The sequence below is a fragment of the Athene noctua genome, chromosome 28, assembly GCF_965140245.1.
Source record: "Athene noctua chromosome 28, bAthNoc1.hap1.1, whole genome shotgun sequence".
In the NCBI taxonomy this organism is placed as follows: domain Eukaryota; kingdom Metazoa; phylum Chordata; class Aves; order Strigiformes; family Strigidae; genus Athene; species Athene noctua.
In genome coordinates this window covers 2,146,638-2,172,319 of record NC_134064.1, presented here as the reverse complement: position 1 = coordinate 2,172,319, position 25,682 = coordinate 2,146,638, and the positions used below count along the sequence as shown (strand labels likewise).

Below are 25,682 nucleotides of genomic sequence, written 5' to 3'. Positions count from 1 at the left end.
AAATCCTCCTTAGGGTCCTCTCTTGTGCTTCTGGGGGGCAAAATTTCATCAGCAAAGTTGAGTGGCAGTCGGGTGCCTGGGCTCGTCAAGGTTGCCGTGCCAGTAATTTGCAATTAATATGCTGGGGAGCCCCGCTCGGGGGAAGAAGTAGCATCTTTATTGAAGGTGCTTGGTATGCCAGCTGCATGCAGAGCCGGCCGAAGCACCACCCAGGGCACGTTAGTAGCATGGCTTGGTCCCTTGGAGGGTTTAACATGTTTTCCTGCAGGCTCAGTTTTTGGTTTTATTGGATTATTATAGGAAATGTTCTGCCCGTAAAGCCTAGGGCGATCTGTGGGGTGGAAAGGGAATCCCCATCCTCAGGGTACTGGAGGGGGACAGGGCTCTGCTGGTGGAAAATCTCCCTCCAGCAGCAGCGTTACCCCCTCAAATGGCTTCAGACCCCCAAATTTTGGCCAGTGGTTGACATCCAACAGTTTGAATGGTCCCTGTTGGTCCTGAGCATTAAACAGTGGCTGAGTCATTTCTTTCTGCAGTTAATGATTGCCTGGGCCCGACGCTGCCAGAAGCAGTGTCGTGTTAATGATTAAAATCCGTAAATACGGGCTTGCTCATTCCATGTGTGTGAGGCCACTCTATGACCTTCCCTCAGCTCCATTCTGTTGTTGAGGGGGAAAAAAAATATTCAGGAATAAATCCCATTCTGTCCCCATCACCCTTCCCCACTTACTCTGTACCCTGAGAGCGTCGTGCTGGAGCGATGTTAAATAAAGCAAAGTTTCAAGTTCTGTTTAAATTTGGACCGCAGAATTTATTCCGCTCAATGTTAAGCTTTTTAAAAGCTACGCCTGCCTCTCCCTTGTGTCCAGCAGGGCTTGTGCATTATCTGTCCATTACGGTAATGTTAGTATAAATAAATGGATGATTTAAGGTCGGCTCCTGTCTACTCGTCTCTGAGTGCATCTCTATAGATGCAAGCAGCAAAGCATCCGTATGCTGCCGGAAGAGCACTTATTCTTTATCGTCTCTTTTGCAGAAGGGAAAGCATGGAATAAAATTTTATTTGCTTAAAAAAAAAAAAAAAAGAAAAGTAAAATTTAAAGATCTCTGGATGTCAAGTGAAGGGGATTTTTTCCCTTGCTAGGGAAAATGCTGCGTTCCTGCAGGTGCTCACGGGGGTGGGAGCTGGGAGAAGGACTTGCCACTGCTTTTGCAAATGTGCTTTCATTCGAATGAAGGAATTTTTAAGGAGAATAAAAATAATTCCTGATTCACATGTGGGGCTACTGGGTCCCTGCACCAGCTATCCTCCTGGCCCGAGGTCCAAACGACAGCGAAAATCAGCGTGGTGGAAAGCAAATCTCTCCTTTACTGAGTGCATTAATGGGGTTGTGTAGAAGTAGCCGAAGAGTTTTATTGCTGTTCCCATCCCTGCAGGCACAAATCTGGTTTTTGGGGGAATGCGTTGTGTGGCATAATTAACTGCTTGCAGAATATCGGGCGTTAATTACAGTCAGATGGGGAACCGGTGCTGGGGAAGAGCCTGTGATGTGCTCGCGGTGTTCTGGCCTGATTTGTACTGCCCGAGGTTTGGGGTTTGCTTGTGGTTCAGTGGAGGAGGGGAGAGAGCCTGAAACGACTCCTAAAACCTAGGAGGAACCAAAGTTTTATGCTGAATTATTCTCTTAAATGTGGCTTCAAATTAACACAGAAATTTTAGGCAATGTTGAGCATTATCTATGGACCTGATGGTTTAAGTCTGGTTTAATTCTGCTGCTTTAGACATCCTTCAGCAGTGTCACAGCCTGGTTTTGTAGGGAAATACTGTTTCTTCCTTGTTCTTTCGCAGACTAAGTTGATTTCTGAATTAAAACAAAGAAAACATATAAATAGGCAAATGCACAGAGGGTTAGTCACCAAGTGCCAAGATTTCTGTGTGCAACGAGTTCAAAATAAGCCCTGCAATCCCTTGTGCCAGTGCACAGTCAGACCTGATGGAAAGAGGTTGGAAAACCAAGAGAAAAGTCATGGGGGTGTTTTGCTGATGAAGGATACCAGTCAAACTGGGACACCGCAGTGAGAAGAGTAGGTGTATTTTACTGGGGGTAACTGAATAACGTAAGCGAGTCATACAGAAAACACGCAGTAAGAAAAGATGGGATAATGCACTTAAATAGGAAAATTCAGGGTAATGCATCCCCTCGTGACTAGGAGAGGGGGAGTTAAGGAAGATCCACCCCCACTGGCACCCGTTCCCGCCATCCCGACCCGCAGGCGCTGGGCAGCCCCGGGTGCAGCGAGGGTTTGTTGAGCCTGTCCCGGCGAGTGGGAAATCCTCCGCGGTGCCTCCACCCGTAGCTGAGGCCTCCAGAGTCGCTGCCAGCGGGTCCGGCCTGAGGGACCAAGAACCAGCAAGGCAGAATAACTGGCACCTCTGTTTGGAGCGGAAACAGCTGGTTTCACCCTCCTGTTGGATTCCACCCAGAGCCTGGCCAGGGCTCGGGGCGGGGGGAAGAACCAAGGGAGTTTCTAACAAGGCCGAAGATTTGGGTTCTCGGCCTTGAACAAGGCTAAACAAGGAAAGCTGGGAACGTTCAGCATTTCATCCTCACCACTGATTATGTTCTGTTTAAGCTACATCTTTCATTAACGAGCATACACACTTCGTTATTATTACATACTGCGTTAGCAGCTTCGGCTCGGGGCCTGTTGTTCAGGCTTCAACACCTGAGCACTTTTTCCATCAGCGTAGGTGGTTTGTTATAACCCAGCACATACCTGCTAGCACGATGGTTATCAGTTATAAAACACACAGGATTCACCCAGAGGTCAGCTCTGGCTTGGGCCTGCTGTCCAAGCATTAGCACTTCAGGGGGCAAGTGGTGGTGTTTTTTTTTTTTTAATTGACTGTTCTCCTGGTTTGCAGCATCCTTTGAAAAGGAAAGAAAGGGTAGAGGAAATATTTCATACATCTCCCCAGATGTCTCTTGCTCAGTGCTTTGTATTGGGGTTTCTTATTTTGAGCAAAAGTTGGTAAAAGGAAATGCTCTGTGCTGGTGGTGCTATTGCTGTTTTCTTCCTTTGCATGGGTGTTCACAGTTCCTCATTGTGTTGGCAAAATGGAAAGTGCTGATATAAACCAGGCTCCGAGACACTAAAAGTTTATTTTAGGTATTTTTTTAAAAATGGGGAGAAAAGTTAACTGCTCTCTTTGCTTGTTCAGCTTGGTTATGGCTAGCTGTGGCTAAATCATGTCCAGAAATGTAATTTTTTGGGGTCGTTTCACCCTGTTATCATATTCTGGTGTAAAATCCTCAGTGTTTGGGCTCTGCTGCCCACTGAAAATTGTGTAACTCTCATCCCATCTCCGTGCTCACCCTTGCAGCTTATATACTAAGAGGGATATGATCTCTTCTGCTGCCCTGCATTACTCTACGTTTGCTAAGAGCCGGGTAAATACAGCTCCCACATCTTTGGGTGTAGCTTTGAGTCACTGTTATTTCTTCAAACCTTGCTTTAAATTCTACATTTGGCTACCCCAGAGAGAAGCAGCATCTTCCTCCCAAGCGCTGGGGTTTTTCAACATTTCCCAGGCCACAAGTCACACTGCAGACGGTGCCCCTTGTTCTTCCCACCTCTGATCTGCACCGAGGCAAGCTGCAGAAACAAAGGGTGCCCCTCTTTGCTGGGTGCCCCTCTTTGCTGGGTGCTTCTCTGAATCATTGGAGACCGACTGCAGACGCAGCTTTTTCAAGCTTCTCTTTTTGCTCTTTTCATTAAACATCACTTTTACGCTCTCTAGTACTCTGTTTGTGTGGCCATACAAACCCTTCCAGGAGCTGTGTGGTCTCCTGGTGACCGTTTCTTGCTCCCCACCCCTTTTCTTTCAAGCATTAAAACCTCACCGAGCCTGGGTGTAATCATTTCTCTTTCCTTCTTCCTACTCATGCAAGCGCCGGGCAGCTCACGGGGGTGTTGAAAGGGAGGTGTTACACGCAGTAGCAAGCTACGACAGGTAAATCTGGACATCGCCCTCCGGTCCTGGGCTCTGAGCAGCTGCCTGGGCGGCATCTGTCCCTTTTCTTGCTAGCTTTTGGGCTGCCACTTCACCCTTTGCTGCTGCAGGAGGGCTCTTTCAGCACGCCGGCAAGGGCAGGAGACCCCGCTTGCAACACGTGTGCTGTTTAAATTTGCTAGCGATCCCCCCCGTGCTCCGATTTTTGGAATAATTGGTGGAGCAAACCCACTTCAGCAGCAGAGCTCGGTTGCTCTGGAAGGAAGGAACTTCTCCAAGGAAGAAACTCAGTAAAGGGTTAACGCCGGCCGCTTGGGCCGCTGCCGCTTCCCCCGGGTTGCTCTCTGCTCCTGCCAGGCGGAAGCCGGAGCGAGCAGTTCAAGTTCAAGGCTTGTCTGTGTGTGCATGTGTTGGCTTTGTCGGCTCGGCGGCGGAGGGCAAGAGCTGGCCGGAGCGGGGAGGGTCCGGCGAGCAGCGAGCAGCCCCCTCTCGCCGGAGCTACAAGGATGGCTCAAGCCTCCGAGTGCCGAAATTCCCACCTCTATTACTACAGCATCAAATTTGCTTTGTCCACCTATGCCACCCTCTTCTCGGTAGGTGCTCCGGTTGCTTTTCTGTCCTTCCTGGCATTTTCCTCTCACCGTAACCACCCTTGTGGGTGGGATTTGACTTTTCAATATCAAATTTCCCCTTCCAAGGCATCGTATCCTTGCGGTGAAACCTGAAGCACCTCGTGCTTGGTGCTCGCTGGGTCCAAAACGGGCAAATCCACAGGTTTTGGAGGATTTAAAAACACCTCCTAGGGACTGCCCTTCCCCAGAGCTGCTCTTACAAATCCCTCGTGGCAGCAAGTCACGTTTTGAGGCATTTGGAGTCTAAACATGGAAATTTAATGTTTTCACCCCGCAAGCACCCGTCGGGCTGCGTTGCCAGCCGGATCCCCCCTGCTGTTGCCTTTAAGTTGTTTGCTAGGGACAAGGTATGAAAGCAGACATCGAGTGGCAGGTTTTTTAGCCAGGCTGGTTATTTTGAGAGGAAAAAATAAAGCTTGTTTTTTAAGCAATGCTCGGAGCGAGGCTTTCCCAGCACCTGGGAGGTGCAAGCACGTGTCAGAGCAAGGGAGGGGGCAGGAAGAAATTCCCTGTCCGTTAGGGTCTGTGCATCCCCAGTAAATGGATGAGATAGGAAGTTTGCATCTTCCTGAGATTAATCTTGCATAATCCAGCCCATATTTACAGATATTTCCTCCTGAGGTTTAAATAATCCTCTTTGCCCCATGCACGGCTGCCTGCTGGGCGGGTGTAGTGGTATGCGTATCTAATTGTATAGGTGTAATTGCAGAAATATCTGCGTGAGTTCCCAGGCAGGCTGTGAATGATAAACGAGGTTACAGCAGAGCTTGAAAATGCTTGCTTTTTTTTTTTTTTTTTTTTTTTTTTTTAATGAATGAGATTGTTGGGAGGGCAGCACTCACTCTTGCTAGCTGGGGATGGCAAAGCCCGTTGTCTCACAGCGCCGAATGACTTGTGCCCACCCCAGGGCATGAATGAAAATAAGAAAAGAAGAGGGTTTTTGTACAATATCTCACTGATTTTCTCATGGCCTGCTGGGTAGGAAAGCTCCCGAGGGGAGAGAAGACTCAAGTATCTCCCGGAGGAGTGGTCAGGACCCTCCCACTGCACCCAGTGAGATCACAAATGTCCAGATTTCTTAACCCATTTGTGGCTGCAGTTTGAGTTTTTGGGTAAGGATAGTGCGATATCTTTGCTGGCCAAAAATCTGTGGGACACCCTGAAGAGCTGAGTTTTTCTTGGTTTGAGGTTTCCCCAAACGCCTTTAAGCAGCTGTAGGGATGGGGAGGAGGTGCAGGTTCTTTTCTCCCAATTAATCTGCAGCCAGGGCTACACTTTGCAAATGTAGATTGATGAAGGCACAATCTCAATGCTGGATGCTTGTTAATTGCTGGGGAATTTTGTGGGGCTCAGTGGGGCATCCTGGCGAGTCGGCCAGCAAGAAGACACTCAATAATAGCTGGAAAATAGCTTCAAAAAAGCCACTTTGAATCGCTCCGACCCAGCCTGCCTTCAACCCTGAGACAGTCCTTGCGTGGGGACGTTGCCCCACTGAATCCATAGGGATCACACGGCTCCTGCGAGCTTTTCAGCTGCCTGACCTACTTCTGGCCTCATTTGCACATGTCGACGCCGTATTAATTCAACAGTGCCGAACCCTTCAAAGCCTCATTAGCCAAACCTGACGGGGACTGAGTTTCACTCTGGCCGAATGCACTTGATAAAAAATGATTGTGTAGGAACTTCTCTCTCACATTGCATGAAGGCTTAAAAAATTTAACCCCCCTGGGTAAAAATTCAGTGAAATAAGACTTGAGTTGGTTCACCATGAAGGGTCAAGGAGGTTTGGGGTGAGATGCATCATGATTTTCTAGGGTTGCCCCAGCCTGCAGTGGATCTAGTGGCACTAGATCCTTTCTAGTGCTTTCCTGTAATGAAAGCATTCATTTATAGGTAGGAAAATCAGTAAGGGAGTGTGGGATAAGCCAGAAAGGCTTTAACCAAACGTGGAGCAAAGGACAGAGTGGTTCAAGTGTTGTGGGTTGGACCCAGGTGGTTTTATACAGGTGGATTTAATCCTCATTGTCGAGAACTCAGTGGAGCACAGATTTGCAGTTTTCTTTTCAAAAAGTGCTTCTTTCCTTTTCTTACTTTTCCCATAAAATTGAAAACTGCTATTTTAATTGACCCTTATAAAAGCGTATTTTTTTATATTCCTATGTACCGTCGGCAGTTAAGCATTATACGATGTATTTAATTGCTGTATTATTAATCCTGTGAGTCTGTCTTTTAATGACTAAAAGCATTCAGCACTTTCTATATTGCAGATTTTTTGTGATGTGCCTGCACATTACAATAAAACCTTCTGAGGAGGAGCAGGAGTGCCCTGTCTGCTAATATGAAAGCAGATGGGTCTTCAAAAGTGAGGAAGAACAATTTTGCTCTGAGCTGGGGATTTGAAAAACAAGAGTTTTGCCTTCAGTTTTGAACCTCTGGTCATCTTGGATGGAGGGTGAAGTTCTGCCCCGTTCCCTTTGCTCCTCCCCAGACTCACATAATGTGGCTGCTGGGGTCTGCGTGGGCTTGAAGCCACTGTCATCGTGACTTTTTGGTGTTTGAGGAGAAATTACTGCCTCGCGTTAGCACGGTGTTGACTCATCCAATTAATGCCGTTCACCCTGAAATGAGCCATGGCTGCTGCTTGGCCCTTGGCAGGCTTCAAGGTTGTGCTGCTTGGGCCGTGTTAGTGTCCCCTTGGATTCGTGGCACCTGTTTGCTCAGCATCTGGCTGAGAGTAGCTCCTGTTACTTGGGTTTTTTTGGTCTTGTACAAGGAGAATGTGGCATCTCTTAGGTATTTAGTGGGAGTTTTAGAACAGGGTAGGGCTGACCATGTCTCTTGTTAGCACTGGTAGGACTGTGCACGACTCCTGTTAGTGTTGGGTAGCTGCCTCTGTGCCAAAGCTAAGTCATGCAAGGATGGAGAAACAACCCCAAGCACCAGAGAGCCTGTGGCTCAAAGAGAGCTTTGCAACCTTCCTGTCTCACCTGTGGTTAGCTGCGAGCTCAGGCCATCCATTTGGCACCCCCCCAAACCCTGCCAGCATCACCAGCGCTGTGTATTATATTATTTTCTGTCCATTAATCACCTTTCATGTCACTTCTTGACCTCCAGGTCTCTAAATGACTCTGCAATCAGTGGGACAGTGATTTTCACCTCTGGCTCTTCTTCACAGGTCCCCAACTCCCCCCTCCAGCTCTTTCCTTGCCATTAGATGGAGAAATGCCTGGAGAGGAAAACCAGCATCTCTGTTATCCCATTAAGAAGAGGCAAGGTTGGAGTGAAACGGCTTTAGAAATGGGCTGTAAAGGTGGGGAAGGGGCTCGGGCAGATCTGCAGCTCCTCATCACCCAGGGAAAAATGCTCTTTAAATTATCTGCTTTTGTAGCGTCCTCCCAAGGATTAAACTTCCCTGCTTTGTGCTCTGTCAAGTTTTGCTTCTTGGTGTCAGAGCTGATTCGAGGGGGCTGCACAAAAGCCTTATCACAGCATGGTGCGAGGTGTCAGGTCTTCCCATCTCCACCCGGAAAGAGCCCTGTGTTTAACTGTGGTTTCAGAGCTGCTAAAATTCTGGCCAGGGGGAAGGGTTGGTCATATCAACTTGTATCAGGCTGAGAAATTCAAGTTTGCCATTTTACCTATCCAGGATTACGGGAGGGAGGGAGGAGAGCACGTCACTGGGTGACTTTTTGGGGTGGGGATGGAGGTTGGACACCCCGGGGCTGCTGCTTGCTGCTCTCCATCCCCTGCCCGCTCAGCTCCTACAAACTCCAAGAAGCACTAAAATCAAGCAAGGCTGAAATTAAAACCGAAGGCGATTTCTTCCCAGTTTATAAGAGGAGAATTGATGCAGGACACCTTCACCACAAGGTCTGGAGGAGTTGCAGCCAGCCCTGTGGCTTTCCCCGTGGTGATGGTTCGATCCCGTGGTTACTATTGTATAGAAATGGGGTAATCATCCATCCCCTCGTAAGAGGTAAATGCAGATTTTCTCTCAGATGCACTGCAGAGCGGTTGTAATTACCAGCTGCTGTCTATCCTGGTGTTTGCACTGTTATTAAAGTGATCATTAGGCAATTAATATGTAACTACAGAGGATTTACCATCAAACTTCATTATGTGCCTTACCATGTCATCGAGCGTGGGTGGTAGAAAAAGGTTGTGATGCCAGGAATCAAAAATATCTGTGCTGATTGAATTCATATGGCAATAACACATCCCTTCTGAGAAACCCAGTGACGAAAACCAAGGCAGCCAGGCTTTGCAAGGGGTGAGGCAAACTTTTCCTGCTGCTTTGATGCTCATCTCTGGCCAAAGGGGGACGGGATGATCAGGGGTTTGGTGAAATTCGTGGTTATTCCCCTTGCAGTTTTTTACGGTGCCGAATAGGTCCTGGCAAAGACCTTGATGTTGCTGGTTTGCTCCAAATCCCCCATTTTTTTCACAGAAATGCCACTTTCCAGAGAATGTTGATCTTTCTCCCCAGCTATTTTCCATCCAAATCCTTCTGCCACCCATCTTGTGACAGCATCACTCCCTGCTCGTCCTTCCAAAACTCGATATATTCCAGCGAGTCTCCCTTTGCAATCTGCCTTTGCTGGGAGATGTGCCAGTGTATCCATTCCCTTCCTCGAGGTGTGTGTTGCCTTGCAAGATGCCTTCTTGTGTTTTAAGCTGCTTTGAGTAGAAATAACTCTTATTTTTTATTTTTTCAATCCGAGGGTGCTTTCTAGCCAGCAGGGTGTGGAGATGGGCTGTGAGGTCCAGCCCAAAGCAAATCCTTAGCAAAGCACTTTGCAAGGGACTGCGTGACCTTTTAAACTGGGAGCTAAGCAAGGAGAAAGACAAGAAATTCTGGTGGATCAGCACAATATTTGCTTGTTAGTCCCAGGGAGTAGTTGGAGTTGCTTGAGCGCACATAGCCCACGGCCTTTTCTAAGCTGTGAAACCCCCAAAAAGCCACGCAGCAGCGCAGCATGGTGTGGGTTGCCAGCAGCATCTCCCCGGGCCAGGCAGCACCTTTTCCCCATTGCGCTTGCATTTCCTCGTTGCACTTGCATTTCCCTATAGCATTTGCATTTCCCCATTACATTTGCATAGCAAATGAGCAGTGCGTGCCCCCCTCCATAAAAGAGGGGTGTGATGCATGGCAGTGGTGGGAGTTTCCCTGCCGAAGGGATGCTGGGAGGAAGGACCAGCACCGCTCCGCAGCAGCCTCATGCATGCCATGTGCTTTAAATTATTCAAGGATACTTTTCAGCCCTGGAAAAGCTGTTTTTAAGCAAAACATGTGTCCATCCTGCAAACCCTGCTTGGTTTCTCTCCCTTGCTAGCAGGTGAAGCCCATCCCATGCATGCTGCTTCCTCAGGCCCTTGGAGCATCCAGCCCTCGAACCCCCTCCCGGGTTTGCTCCATGCTCTTTCCATGATCTCTTCCCTCGCTCGCATCGCGGATGGATTAATTAAAACAGAGAAAGTGATTCTGATTGGCACACGGGAGGAACGGTGGGGATTAGCGGGGGACGCATGGTGTGCATTAATGTGTACCCCCCGCCTTCAAAGCCAAATGTATTTCCTGGGACACCGTATCAGAGATAAACATTAAATCAAACCTAATCCCAGCGCAACAACCTGACGCTTAAAATAGAGTATAAAGATGAATCTGTGATTAAAAGCCTGTTATCAGAAATAGGCCTGCCTGTTTAGTTTCAAATAACTAAAGTGTATGTGAAATACCACGAGTCTAAATTTCACTTTTCGGGAGATCGAGCCTGGAAGCAGACAGTGATTGACAGACATAAAGGAGCTACAAAAACGCACCAGAAATAGTGTCCAGGCAGAGTAGAGAAGAAAAAAAAAATAAAAATCACCCACCCCCCCCAAAAAAAGCAAAGATTGTGCATGAAAATTAAGGATTGAATTGTCTGTGTGAATTAATAGGAAGAGTTTGAGTGAACTTATTAGAAGCAATGAAGCCTCTTGGAAAGGTGAAAGTGGTGAAAAAGGAGTGAAAAAAGGAGGGGTTTTCCTCCTCTGTGGAGATGTACGTTTTGGAGCGGGGGTGTCTGCAGCCAGGGGCTTTCCCCCAGGAGCTGCCCGCTGTGATTTAAGATGGGGAGGACTGTAGAAGGCAGCATGAAAATAGCTCCAGACGCTCCTCGGTTTCCTCACCGACATTTTCAGGTGTCAGCTTGGCGTTGGCTGCGAAGCCGCTCGCCTCCGGCTGCGCCGCGGGCCGACGGGCACGATGCGAACGGCTCCTGACAGCGCGGAGCGCTGGGGATCGCGTCGCTGCCTTTGATGTTGAAGGAGCTGAAGGGATGCGAGCAGCCCTTTTCAGAGCCCTGCTTTATCCCGGCATCGTTAGGCTCTCTTTTTCAATTAGAGCTGTTTCATCGAAGGAGGAGAGAGGGGAGGGAGGTTGTCATAAATAATCCGTTGCTTTTCTTTATGACACGTTTCATCCAGGGATCACAAGCGCTGGGTAACGGTGCTGTTAGCTTTGTTTCTAATTGTTGGTGCCGGCGTGTGAAGAGAGGGCGAGCGGCTCGCTATGGCTTTGGGTCTAAGTCGGTGCTGGAGCCAGGTGTAAAAATGATGGAGTGAAAGGAGTAGTTTTGGGGATGGTGCTGTCTAAGGGGGGGGGGGTTTGGGAGGGTGGGCTGTTGGTGTTAGTGACTGTCAGCCTCTGGGTCTATCAAACCCACAGCAAGGGCCAAGCTGAGCATCCAGGCAGACCATAAAGATACCAGTAGGGAGGGGAGAGCACAAGCTTAGCAAAACCTAGTTTAAAGCTGTCCAGCTAGACTGATCACACTGCAGTTATAAGTCCCCTTCCCAGCCAGAGGAAGAGGAGCCCAGCCTTGAGCAAAGGGGATGTGCCAAGTGTCGACGGCACCGTTTGGGGTTGGATGTTAAATGTCCTGGAGTTGGGTGGGTTCTCCTTGGCCATCTGGGACATCTTCCACCTCCACTTCTCCCACAAAGCCTCTGCTTTTTCCCTTGTGGGCATGTGAATCCCATCTCATGCTTCCCTTGCAGATCCTTGGCCTCGTGATCCTGTGCGTTGGGATTTACGCTGAAGTGGAGAGGCAAAAGCACAAAACCTTGGAAGGGATCTTCCTGGCTCCGGCCATCATCCTCCTCCTGCTGGGCTTCACCATGTTTGGCGTCTCCTTCGTGGGCATGGTGGGGAGCCTCAGGGACAACCGGACGCTGCTGAAGACGGTAAGGCCGTTACCGTGCTCTCCGTGCAGCCCTCGGGATGGTCTGGGTGATCCCAAGGAGGAAAATTAAGGTATCCTAACGAGTCACCACCACGACTTACGGCAGCAGTGTGCCCCTTCCTGGATTTAAATGCATGCATGACGTGACTGCTTGGTGTTTTCAGCTCAGCCATGAAGTCAGCAGAGGGGTAACGGGGAGAGATATATTTAAATTGCAGAGCTGGCACCCTGATTTCTATGTTATCTACGGCTGAACGCCTCCCAAAATCTGTGGGAAGCACTGCTGCCTTCAGGGGTAACAAGGGAGTTATTTCGGGGGCTAAAATCCCATCTTAGGCGGAGCAAAGTCTCCACCGTTAGTTTATTTTAGCCATGGTGATGCCAATAGAAAATAGCTTTGTTTCCTTTTTTTTGTTTTCCTTCATTTCCTTTTCATTTTCCTTTGTTTTCCCTATTAGCAGAGGGAAAAAATACCTCTGAAGTCTGAACTGGAAGAGATTCAGGACACTAGGGCAAAGCTGTTCACTCCTAACCTGCTTTCCAGGGGTTTTGTTGGGGCGTTGAGCATCTGACCAGCCGTCCTCCCTGCAGCTCATCGCCTGCCCTTGCTCTGGGGTAACACCTCTGCCTCCAGCGAGGAGCAGCAGGCTGCAGGGCTTTATAAACTGAATTATAAGCCATTCAGATGGGAGAAAAGCTCTTCCATCACCCTCAGCCAGGGCCAATGTCCATCAGTGAGCTCCATGACAGCTCTGTTGGCTCTTTGGCTGCGCCTGACGCTCGCTCGGTGAAGAAGTTGTTTTCAGATGAATAATCTGTGCCGGTCCACGGAGCCTTCCTGCCAGCACGCGTGTGCCTTGCATGCTAACGGTTTGCATAACACCTCCATCTCCCACTGGTTTGGGTTGATTGGTTTATTAAAATCAAACACTCTGGGTAGCTAGCACTCACTTGCAACGTTGCTTTTAAAAATTGCTCAGCGTTTGCATTTCCAGTTAATACAGATGGGAGCCCAGATCAGAAAACCAATATTGTCTTTGCTTCTGCATGAGCAGATGAAATGATCATTGCTTTTCAATACCTCTGGTTTTGTGCCACCTGCGATAAGTGGTTGTTTGTGTTGCACTTAAAAGGGTTGTGGGGATCAGAGCTGTGCAGTGAGTGAGCAGAAGAGGAGGTTTCCTATCAGATCTCTGTTTCGGTGAGATACTGTCTGTTCTGTCTGAGAGCTGCTTCCTAACCCCGGGTGTGTCGTGGATGTAAGCATTGACACGGTAATGATTTAGTAAGAAATCTAGATTTATTAATAACTAAAGATTTCTTACTAAATCGTTACCGTGTCAATACTTACATCTGCGACAGGGTGTTTGGAGGAGTCTCCAAGTGAGTGGTCAGAGACATCCCATCCCAGTGATACTTGTGGTGTTTAAATAGCCCTGATATCTTGATTGCTTAAAAATTAATTTTTAATGAATTCCTCCTCATCAACTGACTTTATTCTTTCTGTCTGGATACTAAATGATGACTGCGTGTTGGCCTGGACTCAGTCATACCTCTAACATATAACCCTCTTTTTCCTGTCCATCAGAGCAACTGGGAAAGCTCTCTATTTCTTTTTAATCTAAGCCTAGGAAATATTTTTCTGCCAAAGCTGGAGTTATGTTGCTTGTGGAGAACATTTCATCTTCTTTTTCATTTTTCTGCTATTAAAGCCATCCAGTATTGTGTTCATTCTATCTAGGCCTATTCCAAAGAAGGATAAGTACTTCAAATTTCCGATAATATTTTTCTTTCTGTGCTAATACTCATGAATCACGGTTAATACTCTGTTTCCACAACCTGGGCTGAATTTGGAAGTGGAAAATTGACACATCAGAGGGTAGGAAATCTCATCCTTGGAGCGACCCAGGGAGACAGAAACCCAAGCTCATTAACTGTATTTCACAGGTTGTTGGCCGAATCAATTCTGCAATGGGCACAGCTGAGAAAAAGAGATAATCCTGCCCGTTCGGGTTGGCTCTTTCTCCCTGTGGATATAAGCAGTTTCACGCCTGCCATGTGGAATAAATAAAGCAATACCCGTGCAAGTCACGATGCACGATAACACTTGCATCCCTTTTGGCTAGGATATATGAAAAGGGGTGTTTGTCTCGTGTGTCAAAATACGTGGGATTTCTGGGTGGTGGGTTTTTAGGGTTGCTGAAGTCTCCTCACCTGCCTTTAGTTGGTTGCAGAACAGCACAATTCTCCATATACTACATTAACCATCTATTTTCCAGGAGCAGATAAATCAAGTGATATTTCATAGAATCATTCAGGTTGGAAAGGATCATCGAGTCCACTGCTAAACCACAGATCCACTAAACCTCTATTCATTTCTGATAATAGACCCAGCCTAATTCCCAGTCTTGGAGCTGAATTTCCCCCATGGATATATTCAGCACGAGGAGGAGAACACAACAGCAGTGAAACATTTTGGAAATACTCTTGATGATGAGATAAATAAGGGTGTTCCCAGCGCACACGTTGCACAGCCGTGCGAACATGGGAGGTATTTGTAGTCTGCATGGAAGTGAAAATCGTAATGCTGCCCTTCTTGCAGGAAATAGCATTGCAAGCTCATAGAGGACAAAAAATGCACTTAAAGAGCATCTCTAAGATCCCGGGCCATGAGCGTGGGTTTGCACGCTCACCTCTGACTTGCTCTGTCACCGTGGATGAGCTGTGGAGGATTTGTCCACTCAGAGGGGTCGCAGGTCTGTATGGGAGTAACCTTGGATCGGTGTTTTCCTGGTGGAGATGCAGCTTATCCCAGAAAAAACTGCTTTATCCTTGTATCTTAAAACAGTTCTCCAGTGGGACTGGGCTGCACGGGAAAGTCCATGGCTGCTGGTGTGGTTTTACAGCACTCATGATGATACTGGGAAAACCATGGGGCCGAGCCTGGACTTCTCCATTGTATTCATGTTGGAATTGCCTGAGAAATCCATTAGCATTTCCATCCGTCACCCAGAAGTGGGTGCTCATACCAGGAATCCATAGGAGATTTCACTGCAGGACATCCTCTCTCGTACAGCAGCTTCCATAGACATGAGACTGGGGGTTGCTTTCATTTGCAGAAGTTGTTTCACACTGGGTTTCTGTTGAATTGTACCAGGAAAACTCTTGAAAAGACATTCTTTTATAATTTGTTCACCTTGAGGGGGAATCTGTTGGTGCAGGGACCACAGAGGAGGGAGCTCTGCCCCATGAGCCCCAAAACCAGACTCAGGACAGACCCTGGAAATTATATCCTGAGACAGCATAAAAATGCATGTATTGATGCTGATGGAAAATCAGTGCTTGGATCCTGTTGGGCTCTCAGGAGCTTGTGTGTGCAGATGTGCTGCAGCTGCTCGGACGCCTGCACATGCATTTTCAGGGAACTTGAGCTAGTGATGAGCACAAAACCACCCCAAACTTCAAATGTCTAACAAAAATTGACTTGTCCCTTCATCTAAAAATCCATCTTGTTAATCTGGAGAGTAGGCAATAAATTCCTCTCTGTTTAGGAGAAAATATTTCAATGCCCTACAAACGTGTGTCGGATAGAACTTGACAGTAATAACCTTTCTTTTACACGAAATGCAGTGGGTGTAGGTGCGGCTGTGTACGTGCTTGTTAAATCCTCATTCATCTCAGTCACTCGCTGCTGATGGATTTTTTCTTTTCCTGAGCCGGGGAGAAAAATCGACCAACATTTCTCTTAGGCAAAACAGTTAGGAAAGCCACCCAGCTCCTAAATCTGCTACCTGATATATTATTCCAATATCCCCCCTGCAAGGTACCACAAATTACGTTTTGGTTTTAATCTTTTCCTTATCAATCTTATTCTCTCCAGTCATTACCTGTAATTGTCATGCACAACCACACAAGTCTTACCCGTGTGTGAGCCAGATTATCACGTCTTTAATGACTTCTCTAATAACCTAAGCAAAGCCTATTCAATAAAGTCACTGCCTGCTTGCAATTCGCCGCTCAAGTTTATTAGAAAAATTACAGGCAAGACCTGGGGATTTTAGCTGCCAGCGTGTGTAATCGGTGTTATGAAGACTTGTATTTAATAGATGAGTGAAGAGTTTCCGTTTGGAAATCAAGTTTCTTCTGTCACCTTTAATATTTGCAAGGCTTGGAGAGCTGCAGATTGTCTAATGAAGATGGCTTGCCTTTGCTTTGAGGGAGTTCAGGGTAATTTAGCAAATAAACTGTAAAAATCAATATTTCTCTTGCTCAGTTAGTCGGCTGGGGGAGCTGGGTTGGTTTGGTTTAGGAACTGGGAATGCAGTGGGACTGGCTGCTCCAGCAGTTGGGTTTTGCAGTTGAATATGCCCAGATTGGCTTCTCTTCATGGTTTTTTAGAGCTGTTTTTGCTAGGAATGTATCATATCCTACTCAGCATCTCCCACCTGGGGGTTTGGGACCCCTGTGTTTGTCCCATGGATATTTTAGCTTCCAAAAAGTCAGTAGAGCCCTGAATTTTCAGAGGCAGTTTCAGTAGAGTTGCAATTACTTTATGCACAGTGAGAGAGAGAGAGATGAGGGTCCAGACAGGCCAGGAAATCCAACTTTTCCATTTTTGTTTTCCATTTGATGACCTTTTTTGGTTCCTCCTTTCCTGTCTTGGGCTTGCCAAAATTCATCACCCAAGGCAGGATTTGACCTTGGGTTTATGGCAGCAAGAGATCAGCTGCTGCTGCAGCTCTTTAGGCCTTTTGCAGGTGTTTTTTATATATATATATGTGTATATATATATAAAACCAACATAAATATATCTATAAATACTTTTATATATATATATATATATATAAAAATGTATATTTATATCTATACTGCTATTTCCAAATGTCAGCAACAGCAAGATGTGAAAAGCAAACTCCGGCAACCTCTACCAGCTTTGTCATTTATTTTATTTGCAATTTTGTATTTTTACCCTCAAGGTCGACCCATGATGCGACTTCCCGAGCTGTGCTTGAAATGTGCCTCCCCCCTCCTCTCCAGCCCCTGATTGCTCGTGTAAATAGAGAGATTAAACGCTAGAAAATGGCAGATATGTCAGGTTTGAAGAGGGGAGCGAGTACTGCTGCGGGGAAATGGTTGGCAATCACAGAGCTATTGTGTGGATGGAGAATTGTCCTTCTCCTGGGAAGATAAATTCCCCCTCGAAGAGAGTCAGCTACTACAGTGATTTGAAGCTTGGGGCCCCTGAATAAAAGCAATCAGAATAACGCATGTGTGAAGGAGCACTTTGAGGTCTGAGCTGGTCCAAGCAGCTGTTTTTTTTGTTTTTTTTTTTCCTATTGTGCAGAGAAAGGGGCAAAAATTGACGCAGAAAACCTCTATTACAGCGGTGCCATATAAAGCATTACTCTGCCACATCACCAGCGTTCATTCATTACCCTACAGCAGCCACTTAAAATCAGTTTTAAGTCAGAGGAGGTGAAAATACCAGTAAGTAGCACCTTCCCCTTGTTTTTCTTCTGCGTTTGGAAGAATTGGGTGAAATAGTTTAAAAGAGAGTTAATGTTTTGTGGGTGCCTCTCTTGCACTTAAACCACTTGGATGTGTGACTCAGGTGAATTCCTCGTGGTTTCGTGGTGCTGGAAAACCTCTTGGCTGAGAGCAGAGGGTTTGCACGGGGTATCCAGCTCATCCATTTACCCCAGGGCATGTTCACCTCCGAGCCAGCAAAAAGAAAGAGTCCTTTGAATATTTGCAGTAAAGAGGCAGATTTCCAAGACCAGAAGGCTTGGATGGACGAGATGCCTTGGGATGAACTGAAAGGCTGAGCGTGTTCCCCTGAGCATGGTGGTCTCAGTGGTTGAAGGAATTTGGGGTGAATTCAGGCTGGTCTGGGTTTGCAAAGTTTGCAGCTGGTGGCTGGAGGTGGGCTCTTCTGTCCCTGCAAAATAAATGAGGGAGAAACAGGTGGTTTAGGATGCAGTGAAAAAAAAATGGGTGTTTATGGGAAATATGGAGATTCCAGAAAAAAATTAAAGCAATTTCCAGCTGAAATGGGGTTTGACCAGCGTCTCCTTTAAGCTGTTTTTTGGCTATTTCTGCCCTCTTAGAGGATGAAGAAGTGAAAGGGTTGCCCCTTCTTCTCTCGCCACAACAAGAGACCCTGCTGCGTGGGTTTTTCCCCATCGGTGAGATGCTGCTTTTGAAGAAGCGGTCGCAGGTTTTGGGTTCAAAAGTTGCAGGTTTTGGAGGTCAGGTGCATCCGACCTCCACTGAAGTGCAGCAGCGTATTACAAGCCAGGGCAGCACCGCTCGCTGGGATGGCAGCCCTCGGCGTCACGCGTCGCACGGGTGGAAAACTTGCTCAGTCAAAGGCTCCTTCTGGTTACAGGTTTGCGTGAGAAACGAAGCTGCGTTTCTGTGTTTGAACTCATCCCGGGTTATATTTGCTGCTGCGAGGGAGGTCACCAGGCGTTTTTTTCCACTTGCTTTTGTCTGCTTGTGGGGAAATTTCAGGTTATTTAGACGATTCTTTGTGCAAAGCATCACTGCAAAACCCCATTCCTCTTCATGCTTCTTGGGGCTCAGGGGCTCTGCTGCCCAGGAGGGGCTCAGCTCCCTCCATCCGCAGTGAAGAGTTTTCTCTGGATATTCCAATATCAGCAGGTTTTGATGGTGCTGCTTTAACTCTCCAAAAAACAAATTCCTGGTAATTAGCAGACAAATAGATCCTGCTGGAAAAAAAGCAATTGAAGAAACTCCTTCCTGCAGAGGTTTGCTGGGGGATATATTTATTTTTTCTTCCTAAGCCCGCTGATTATATAGCACGCTCTGATTACAGGCTCTCTAAACAAAAACACCGCTTTCTTCTTTTTTTTTTTTTTCTGCTTAGCCACGCAGAGGGGTGGATAAATGAGGAGGGTCTGACATTCGTGCAGCAGCGAGCGTTCAGGATTGCCTGGAGAGCTGAAAACATCCCGGACTGGGGAGCAAAGGCTTCGAGCGAAAGGAGGAGAGTCCCAGCTTTGTGCTAGGGACTGAATCCGATGAGAAAGGGCTTTGGGGCAGTCAGGTCCTGTTGTTTCCCATGGGCAACCTTTTATGCTCCCTATTTGTGTAACGAGTATCCGCAGCCTTCTCTTGGCTGGGAGAGATCTACAAACCCTCTAACACCCAAATCCCCTCAAAATACAGTGAGAAAAAGCCTTGCAGGTATGCTCCAGCACTTTTAACTTAGTTCTCTATGTCTAGTTTGTTCTCCTTTAAATCTGTGGGTTTCAATCCTTTTTAATTATTATTATTTCATTTGCTTGAGACAAAGTAGGAAACCCCAGGGCAGCAGCAGGAGCTTTGTGCAAGAAATTGTGGCTGATCTCCTCCATTAAGTGTTGCTCACCTCTTGGCTGGGGCTTTTTAATTACCACAATGCGCTTTAAATGGGGATTTGCTTGGCCCAGGTTTGGCTCTGAGGGAGAAGAGGGGGCTGGAGCCCTGGGGGAGTTAATGATTCTTTTGCCACACTAATTATTGACACTTTCACACTGAATTTCTTGCAGTGTTCACCATCTTCGTAGGAGCAGTTTGGGAAGGTTTTGCGAGCAGCAAAAAACATACTTTATTCTTCCTAAGTCTCATATGTTGAGCATCGCCAGCAAACTCCCAGCATGTTGCATTTCTTTCCTTGGAGTTCACCCTATTCTTTTTTAATCTCATCACTAAATTAGCCGTTGCATTAATAACAGCCGTTCTTGCAGTGGATTAGTGGGGCTTCACAGCTTCTGGAAAGCTCAGTAAAGAACTGATGCTACAAAATCCTTCCCAAAATCCTCCAAGTGTGGATTATTTATGGACATCCCTGGAGTTAATTACCTTCTCCATATGAATTTTTAATTAATCAAAGATATCCCATGTTGCATTTTTCCTCCCCAAAGACAACTGCTGGTGGTTCTCCATCATCCCTCAAAATGCGTGCTACCCAATGCATGATGGAAGGGTCCTGGTGAGCACCTGAGTAAGACTGAGGAAAGGTTTTTGCAAAGTCTGAGATGATATTAATAGCATCCAAGTGGTGTAATCTGCATTAGGAGTTTCCAGTGAATTGCCTGGTGCTCATTAAGGGATTGAGCTGATTGCATCGTTGAAATGTTTTTCCCAACTGGGGGGAAAGCAACAAGTACAGAGAGATCTTTGGAAAGAGGTGAAATTTGATTGCTTGGCCCTCAACCTCTGAAATAAATTCAATTTGAAAGGAACAATTGCTCATGGAGCTGAATGGAGGGGGGATTGAAGAGGCAACATCCATCCCTGTTCATAAAAACCTCCCTTTCTTTGGGTTTTTGGAAACATGAGCATGTTCTAGCTGCAGCATCCGTCCTGGTCTTGAGACGGAAGCGGAGGGTGGCAGGGCTATAGCCAGGGAAGGGTTAACAGCAGCCACAAACGGACCCAGCTGCAGGCTGTAAAAGCTCAAAGGGGAAAAAAAGGGAGTTTGGGAGTTTCTGGCAGGTCTGGGGAGCAGATTTGGTGTTCAAAGGGGCAGAGCAGGGATCTGTGGGACTTGGTGGAAGCAGGGTACCTGGGCTGTGGAGGAGGCCCACGCTGCTGCCTGGAGCTTTCGGGGAGTCCCAGGCAATTATTTGCAAGGCTACCAGCTCTTTTGGGATTAAAACCAGGCTTTTTGGTTATTTAGCTTCTGAAGCATCAAGGAAATGTGTATTTTGACTCAAGGCTTGGCAAAAGCGTGCATGAAACCCAGGTAGGGGTAATGAGCCCCAGCTGGGGTGGATGGGCAGGAGGGGCATGTTGCATGCCCCCAAAATAAAAAAAGACATGGTTTGCATGAATAAAATAATGTCCTAGGCAGAGAGGGTTATTGCTGTATTGCTACAACAGAAGATGCTCTGCAAAGGCTCTTCAGCTGGGCTTTGTTGTCCTCATTTTATCTGTGTAGGAGACATTGCTGACAGATTTGGGGTGTTTTTTTTTTTCTTCAAAGCAACTATGAAAGCTGTTTCTATGTGGGAATAAACAATTATTTCGTTTTTTTCAGAGGAAGGGCTGCATGCAACTGTCTTTCAGAAAAAAAAGCAAACCCTTAGAAAGGGCCACTCTGCGTGGGAGCAAACTCTAATGCGTCATTAGAAAGAAACGGTTCTGTAAAAGCGTTACTTAAAGCCTCAATTTGGGGATAAAAGTAACCGGATTCATGTTTCTGTCTTCACGTGAAGCTGTGGGCTCCTTCCGTGGCTGGTCTTGAGGCAGGCAGAGGAGGCAGCAGGCGCTTGCCAAGGGGATGATTTAGTGGCCTCCCAGGTAGAGTCAAAGATTTATTTGTCACACGCCTCTGCATCGGGTGCGTTTCATGTGGCTGCACATTCGATCTATGCCTGTTTACTGAGAGGGAGCGACCAGTTTCCTCTCTGAATGCCCAAAATAGGGCAAAACCTGAGGAGCACCATCCTGTAAACTCGTGCTTTATAGGAAGAGAAATCGCACAAGTTTCTTTTCATCTTGGGGATGGGAAGCCCAGATTTTCCATCCCTTGATGACCTGTCACCATTTTTATATTCATAAGTCCCAACCCTTTTCTTGCATTGGCTTCAGTGGGGCTGACTTGGCTCCTTCGCTGGAGAAGGGGCTCTAGAAATGGATAAAAATAAAATGTTGGGGGTTTTTTTTGCCTGAAGGCAGAATGTACCTGTTCCCACAGGGGTTTAGTGGTGACTGTAGAGCCTGGAACGAGGATTAAATTATCTCCACCCTTCACAGAAGGGGTTCACACCTCTCCTCCATTCACTTCTACCAGAGTCTCGTTATATGGGGTCTGTAGGTCTTTCTAGTATGACCAGTAACTTTCTCAGCAAAAAACCCACTTGATTTCTTAAACTGGGCAGCTGTTTATGATCCGCTCGTACTATTTTATTGTTCATCAAGAGGGCAGAAAGATTCAAAAGCAGCATCTTCAGCCTCAGCTTTCCCAATGTCCTGCTGCAAAGTACCCAGGAATCTATTTATAGTTTATTTCTTTTCTTTTTGGCTTGTATCCTGGGTTCTCTAGAAATCATCATCCTCGTTATCGCTCTTATTATCTTGTCCTTTCCTGTAACTGAGCTGAAGTAGGAAATGATCAGCAAGAAGCAAATATTTTCCCTTATCAGCCCCTGAGAACCACATGGGAACCTCCTGGCGCTGGGTAGAAAGGAGGGATTTTGAGATTTTTTTTTTTTTTTTTTTTTAACTTTTTTTTCCCTGCAGTTGTGGCAGTCAGTTGTTCTCCCTGGCCATGCTGTGAGATTGCAGCAGCATTTTGCAGATGGAGGTTGCTCATATTAAATAAACATCACAGATTTCTCTGGTGCTTTCACGTTGCTCCAGGAGCTCCATCCTACCGGCTGCATCTCCTCCTTTCCCTGCCTCATCTTTGGCAAATCGAGCATTGCCATCGAGCGATCGGTGGTCATCTTTGGCAAATCGAGCGATCCCATCCGAAATCCACTTGGAGTCACACTCAGGGCTGGCATGTTGTGAACTTTCCATGGCCATAGGTGTCTTGAGTGCATCTGAGCTCAGGAGTGATGCTCAGCCTCTCTCCATGGCTCAAGGCTCCTTTCTGGGGCTGGCTCCTGAATAAATCCCTGCGTGGTTTACTCATCTCTCAGCCTATCCCTGACCCGTGTTCATCCTTTCTGCCTGGTGAGAACACGTTTGAGCTGGAAACTGGAGGTGGCTGCACACTGCTCATGATCTGGAAATTAAGCAACAGCAGGTTTACTCCCCTCTATCAGCCACACCCACAGGTGGAAGCATTTTCTCTGGACCAGTTTGGCATTTCAGGTGGTTTTTAAGCTTCTGGGAGATGAAACGTGCCAGCAAGACATCCTAGTTGGTGTATGGAGGTGGCAGAAAACCAAACACCCAGAGGACATATGGGTCACACCTGGAGGTTGTGTCCAGTTTTGGGCACCTCAGTACGAGAGAGATCTGGAGGGGCTGGAGCGAGGGCAGAGGAGGGCAGCGAGGCTGGTGAGGGGCTGGAGAATCAATCCTGTGAGGAGGCAGGGAAGGAGCTGGGAGTGTTCAGTGTGAGGAGGAGGAGGCTGAGGGGAGCCCTCATCCCTCTCTGCAGCTCCTGAGAGGACATTGCAGAGAGGCTGGGGCTGGGCTCTGCTCCCAGGGGATCAGGGACAGGACAAGAGGGAACGGCTGGAAACTGCCACAGGGGAGGGTCAGGCTGGGCAGGAGGAGAAAATGTTTCCCAGCAAGAGTGGTCCGAGAGTGGAACAGGCTGCCCAGGGAGGGGGGAGTCCCCATCCCTGGGGGGGTTTAAGGGCCGTTGGGATGAGCTGTGGGGGGATGTGGGGTAGGGGAGAACTTTGCAGAGTCGGGCTGAGGGTTGGACTCGATGATCCCGAGCGGCTTTTCCAACCCGAACAGTTCTGTGATTCTGTGAAGGGATCCCTCCAGGCAACCTCTATGTAAAATGACCCTAAAGAAGGGGGTTATTCCCCAAATTGGAAGGAGACCTGTCTTACAGCCTGGGGCAGAGCGTTGTCCCTGGGCACTTTCCTTCTGCACTAGGTTGGGCTTTGGGAGGGATTAATGATGAACAAGATGACGCTGGAGACTTTAGAGGAGGGAAGGAGCAGCTTGGAGCTCTGGTGATCGTGGGAATGGGGGTGATTAATCTTTTTGTCGAGGTATTTGAGGGAATTAAGCAGTATAATTTATTGTGAACTTTTGGATTGATGAGCTCTTTAAAGAGAGCTGGCTGTAGCGAGTGTTAATTTAATAAGAATTGAGCAACTTTTCCCCAGTCCAGCTGTCTTAAGCAAGATGAAGGTTTTATTGCAGTTTCTCTCCGCGAAAGCTGGGCTTTGCTTTGTGCTTTGTGATGGTTTTGATCCTCAGGTACCCTCCTCGTCCCTCTCCTGCAGCATTTGCCTCCTCTGGGGGGCACGGGCAGTGAAGCTCGGCCGGAGGGTCACACCGTGGAGGCACGGCTGCTCACTCGTGTGCCACCACTTCCATTCAAAGGGTGAATTTTTTCAAAAATTGAGGAAAAAACCAGCTCCTCGCCGCACTGCTTTGTGAGGTTTTTTTCACCTGCTTTGTAATTTTGAACTTGCTGCAAACTTGTGGCAGCTCAAGGCAGGATTAAATGCTGTTTGATGTGGATTTTTGCTCTTTATTTTGCTGCTGGAGTCTTTTTAAGGAACAAAATGCTGATTTATTCGGTCTGGCAGACAGCAAGGGCTGCAATGCACTATTTAAAAGGGACAATCATGATGATGTCAGCACTTTCGCTCCTTAAATGTGCATTACAGTTACTGGTGGTTGCTGCAATCCTTGTGAATGCAAGAAAGTGCCACTTTCTGCTATGCCCATGCAGCCGGTGAGGCTTTGCATGCTCCATTCAGCCATTATTTGCTGGAAGAGGAGCTGATTTTTTGCTCAGGCTGCACAATTTTCAAGGTTTGTGCTGGAGACCTGGGTTTGTGGTTGCTTTTCTTACAAACCCTCTATCAATTATAAAGGAAATTGTGGGCTGTCTGAAGGTGAGGTTACATATTGTGGCGTGTCCAGGGGAGCTGAGCATCACCTGCGTGACTTCCCAGGTTTGCAGTTTCCCTCTTGCAAGGAATTGCAGTCAGCATCTGCTGTGTCTTTCTTCCCAATTAATGCTGGCGCTTTTCCCCCAATTTATAAAGACGATGAGCTAAGCTCTTTTTTGGGGCTCACTCTCTTGGAAACGGTGGGTTTTCCTACCTGCAAACCTCATCTGGTGGAGCATTTGAAAGCCACATTCAGTCATCATTTCTCTAATAGCCGGGTACAGCCAGCATCCCATGGACATCTGCACAACACGCCCGCGTTTGTTTATAAATCAGATACCAAACCTGGATATTAGATATTAGTCTTGATTTCAGTATGCACGGAGCAGGCTGAATTGTATTGCATAAACCTTGCCTTTTATATCTCAACCTGACAACCTGTACAGCAGAAATTGAGACTAAAAGAAGGAAATAGACCGAGGAGAAAAATCGGTGCATGGTGTGCAATGGCCAAAGCACTAGAAAGAGCTGAAAAAACATCTCTAGCAACCTGCACGAGGGGTCGCTTGGGTTAAAACTCTTGACTTCTGGGAAGAGCTGCAGGGTTGGTGCTTTCAGAGGAGCCTCCCATCGGTTTGGTAAGAAGAAAGGCTCTGCATGCCGCATCCTGCTGATTTTTAGGCGTTTCTTGGTGCACTGGGCTGACCATGAACACAACGGTGGTCCCCACTTGGACTTAGTCTCTGCTCACAGTGGGATTGGTAAGAGTTTGCACTTCTTCCCACTAAACAGAGAACAAAGCACTCTTTCTTTTTTTTTTTTTTTTTTTCCCTGGGTTTTAACTAAGGCTGAAGAACAAAATTATTTCCAAAATGGAATTTCTCTTTCTTGCTGCTTCCTGCGGCATTGTGAGATCTAGACAAGCCCAGCTTGGTAAAACCATGAACTGCACTGCCTTGGGCTTCCTCCCAAAGCAACCCCATTTTATAACAGTTTAGATGCGTGCAGCATTTTGCGTATCATCTCTGCCCACAGGATAACAAGTGCCTGGTTAATTGTATTCCCTAATTATGGGATTCCTTGCCTAATTATACCTGGCCCATTATGAACTGATTTAGCTGGTGATGAACACGTTGCTGCGCCTCCAGTGGGGCCACATTAGCTGGTTCTTAGCAGATAAGCACGGTGTAAAACTCATTGATGGGCGGCTAATTCAAACCCTTGCCGGTTTGGGGCATGAAGTAACGGTGCTTTGGTTTTG

General features: G+C 47.2%; 1 protein-coding gene across 1 annotated transcript in view; it reads left to right on the top strand.

The window, feature by feature from the left end:
- The first annotated feature begins 4,505 nt into the window (after positions 1-4,505).
- LOC141971325 (tetraspanin-15-like) overlaps positions 4,506-25,682 on the top strand; it is a 45,030-nt gene continuing 23,853 nt past the window's right edge. Inside the window, exons 1-2 of the mRNA XM_074928602.1 lie at positions 4,506-4,608; positions 11,689-11,874. Coding sequence (XP_074784703.1) covers positions 4,522-4,608; positions 11,689-11,874 — 273 coding nt within the window. The 5' untranslated portion in view covers positions 4,506-4,521. The remainder of the gene's footprint in view (positions 4,609-11,688; positions 11,875-25,682) is intronic.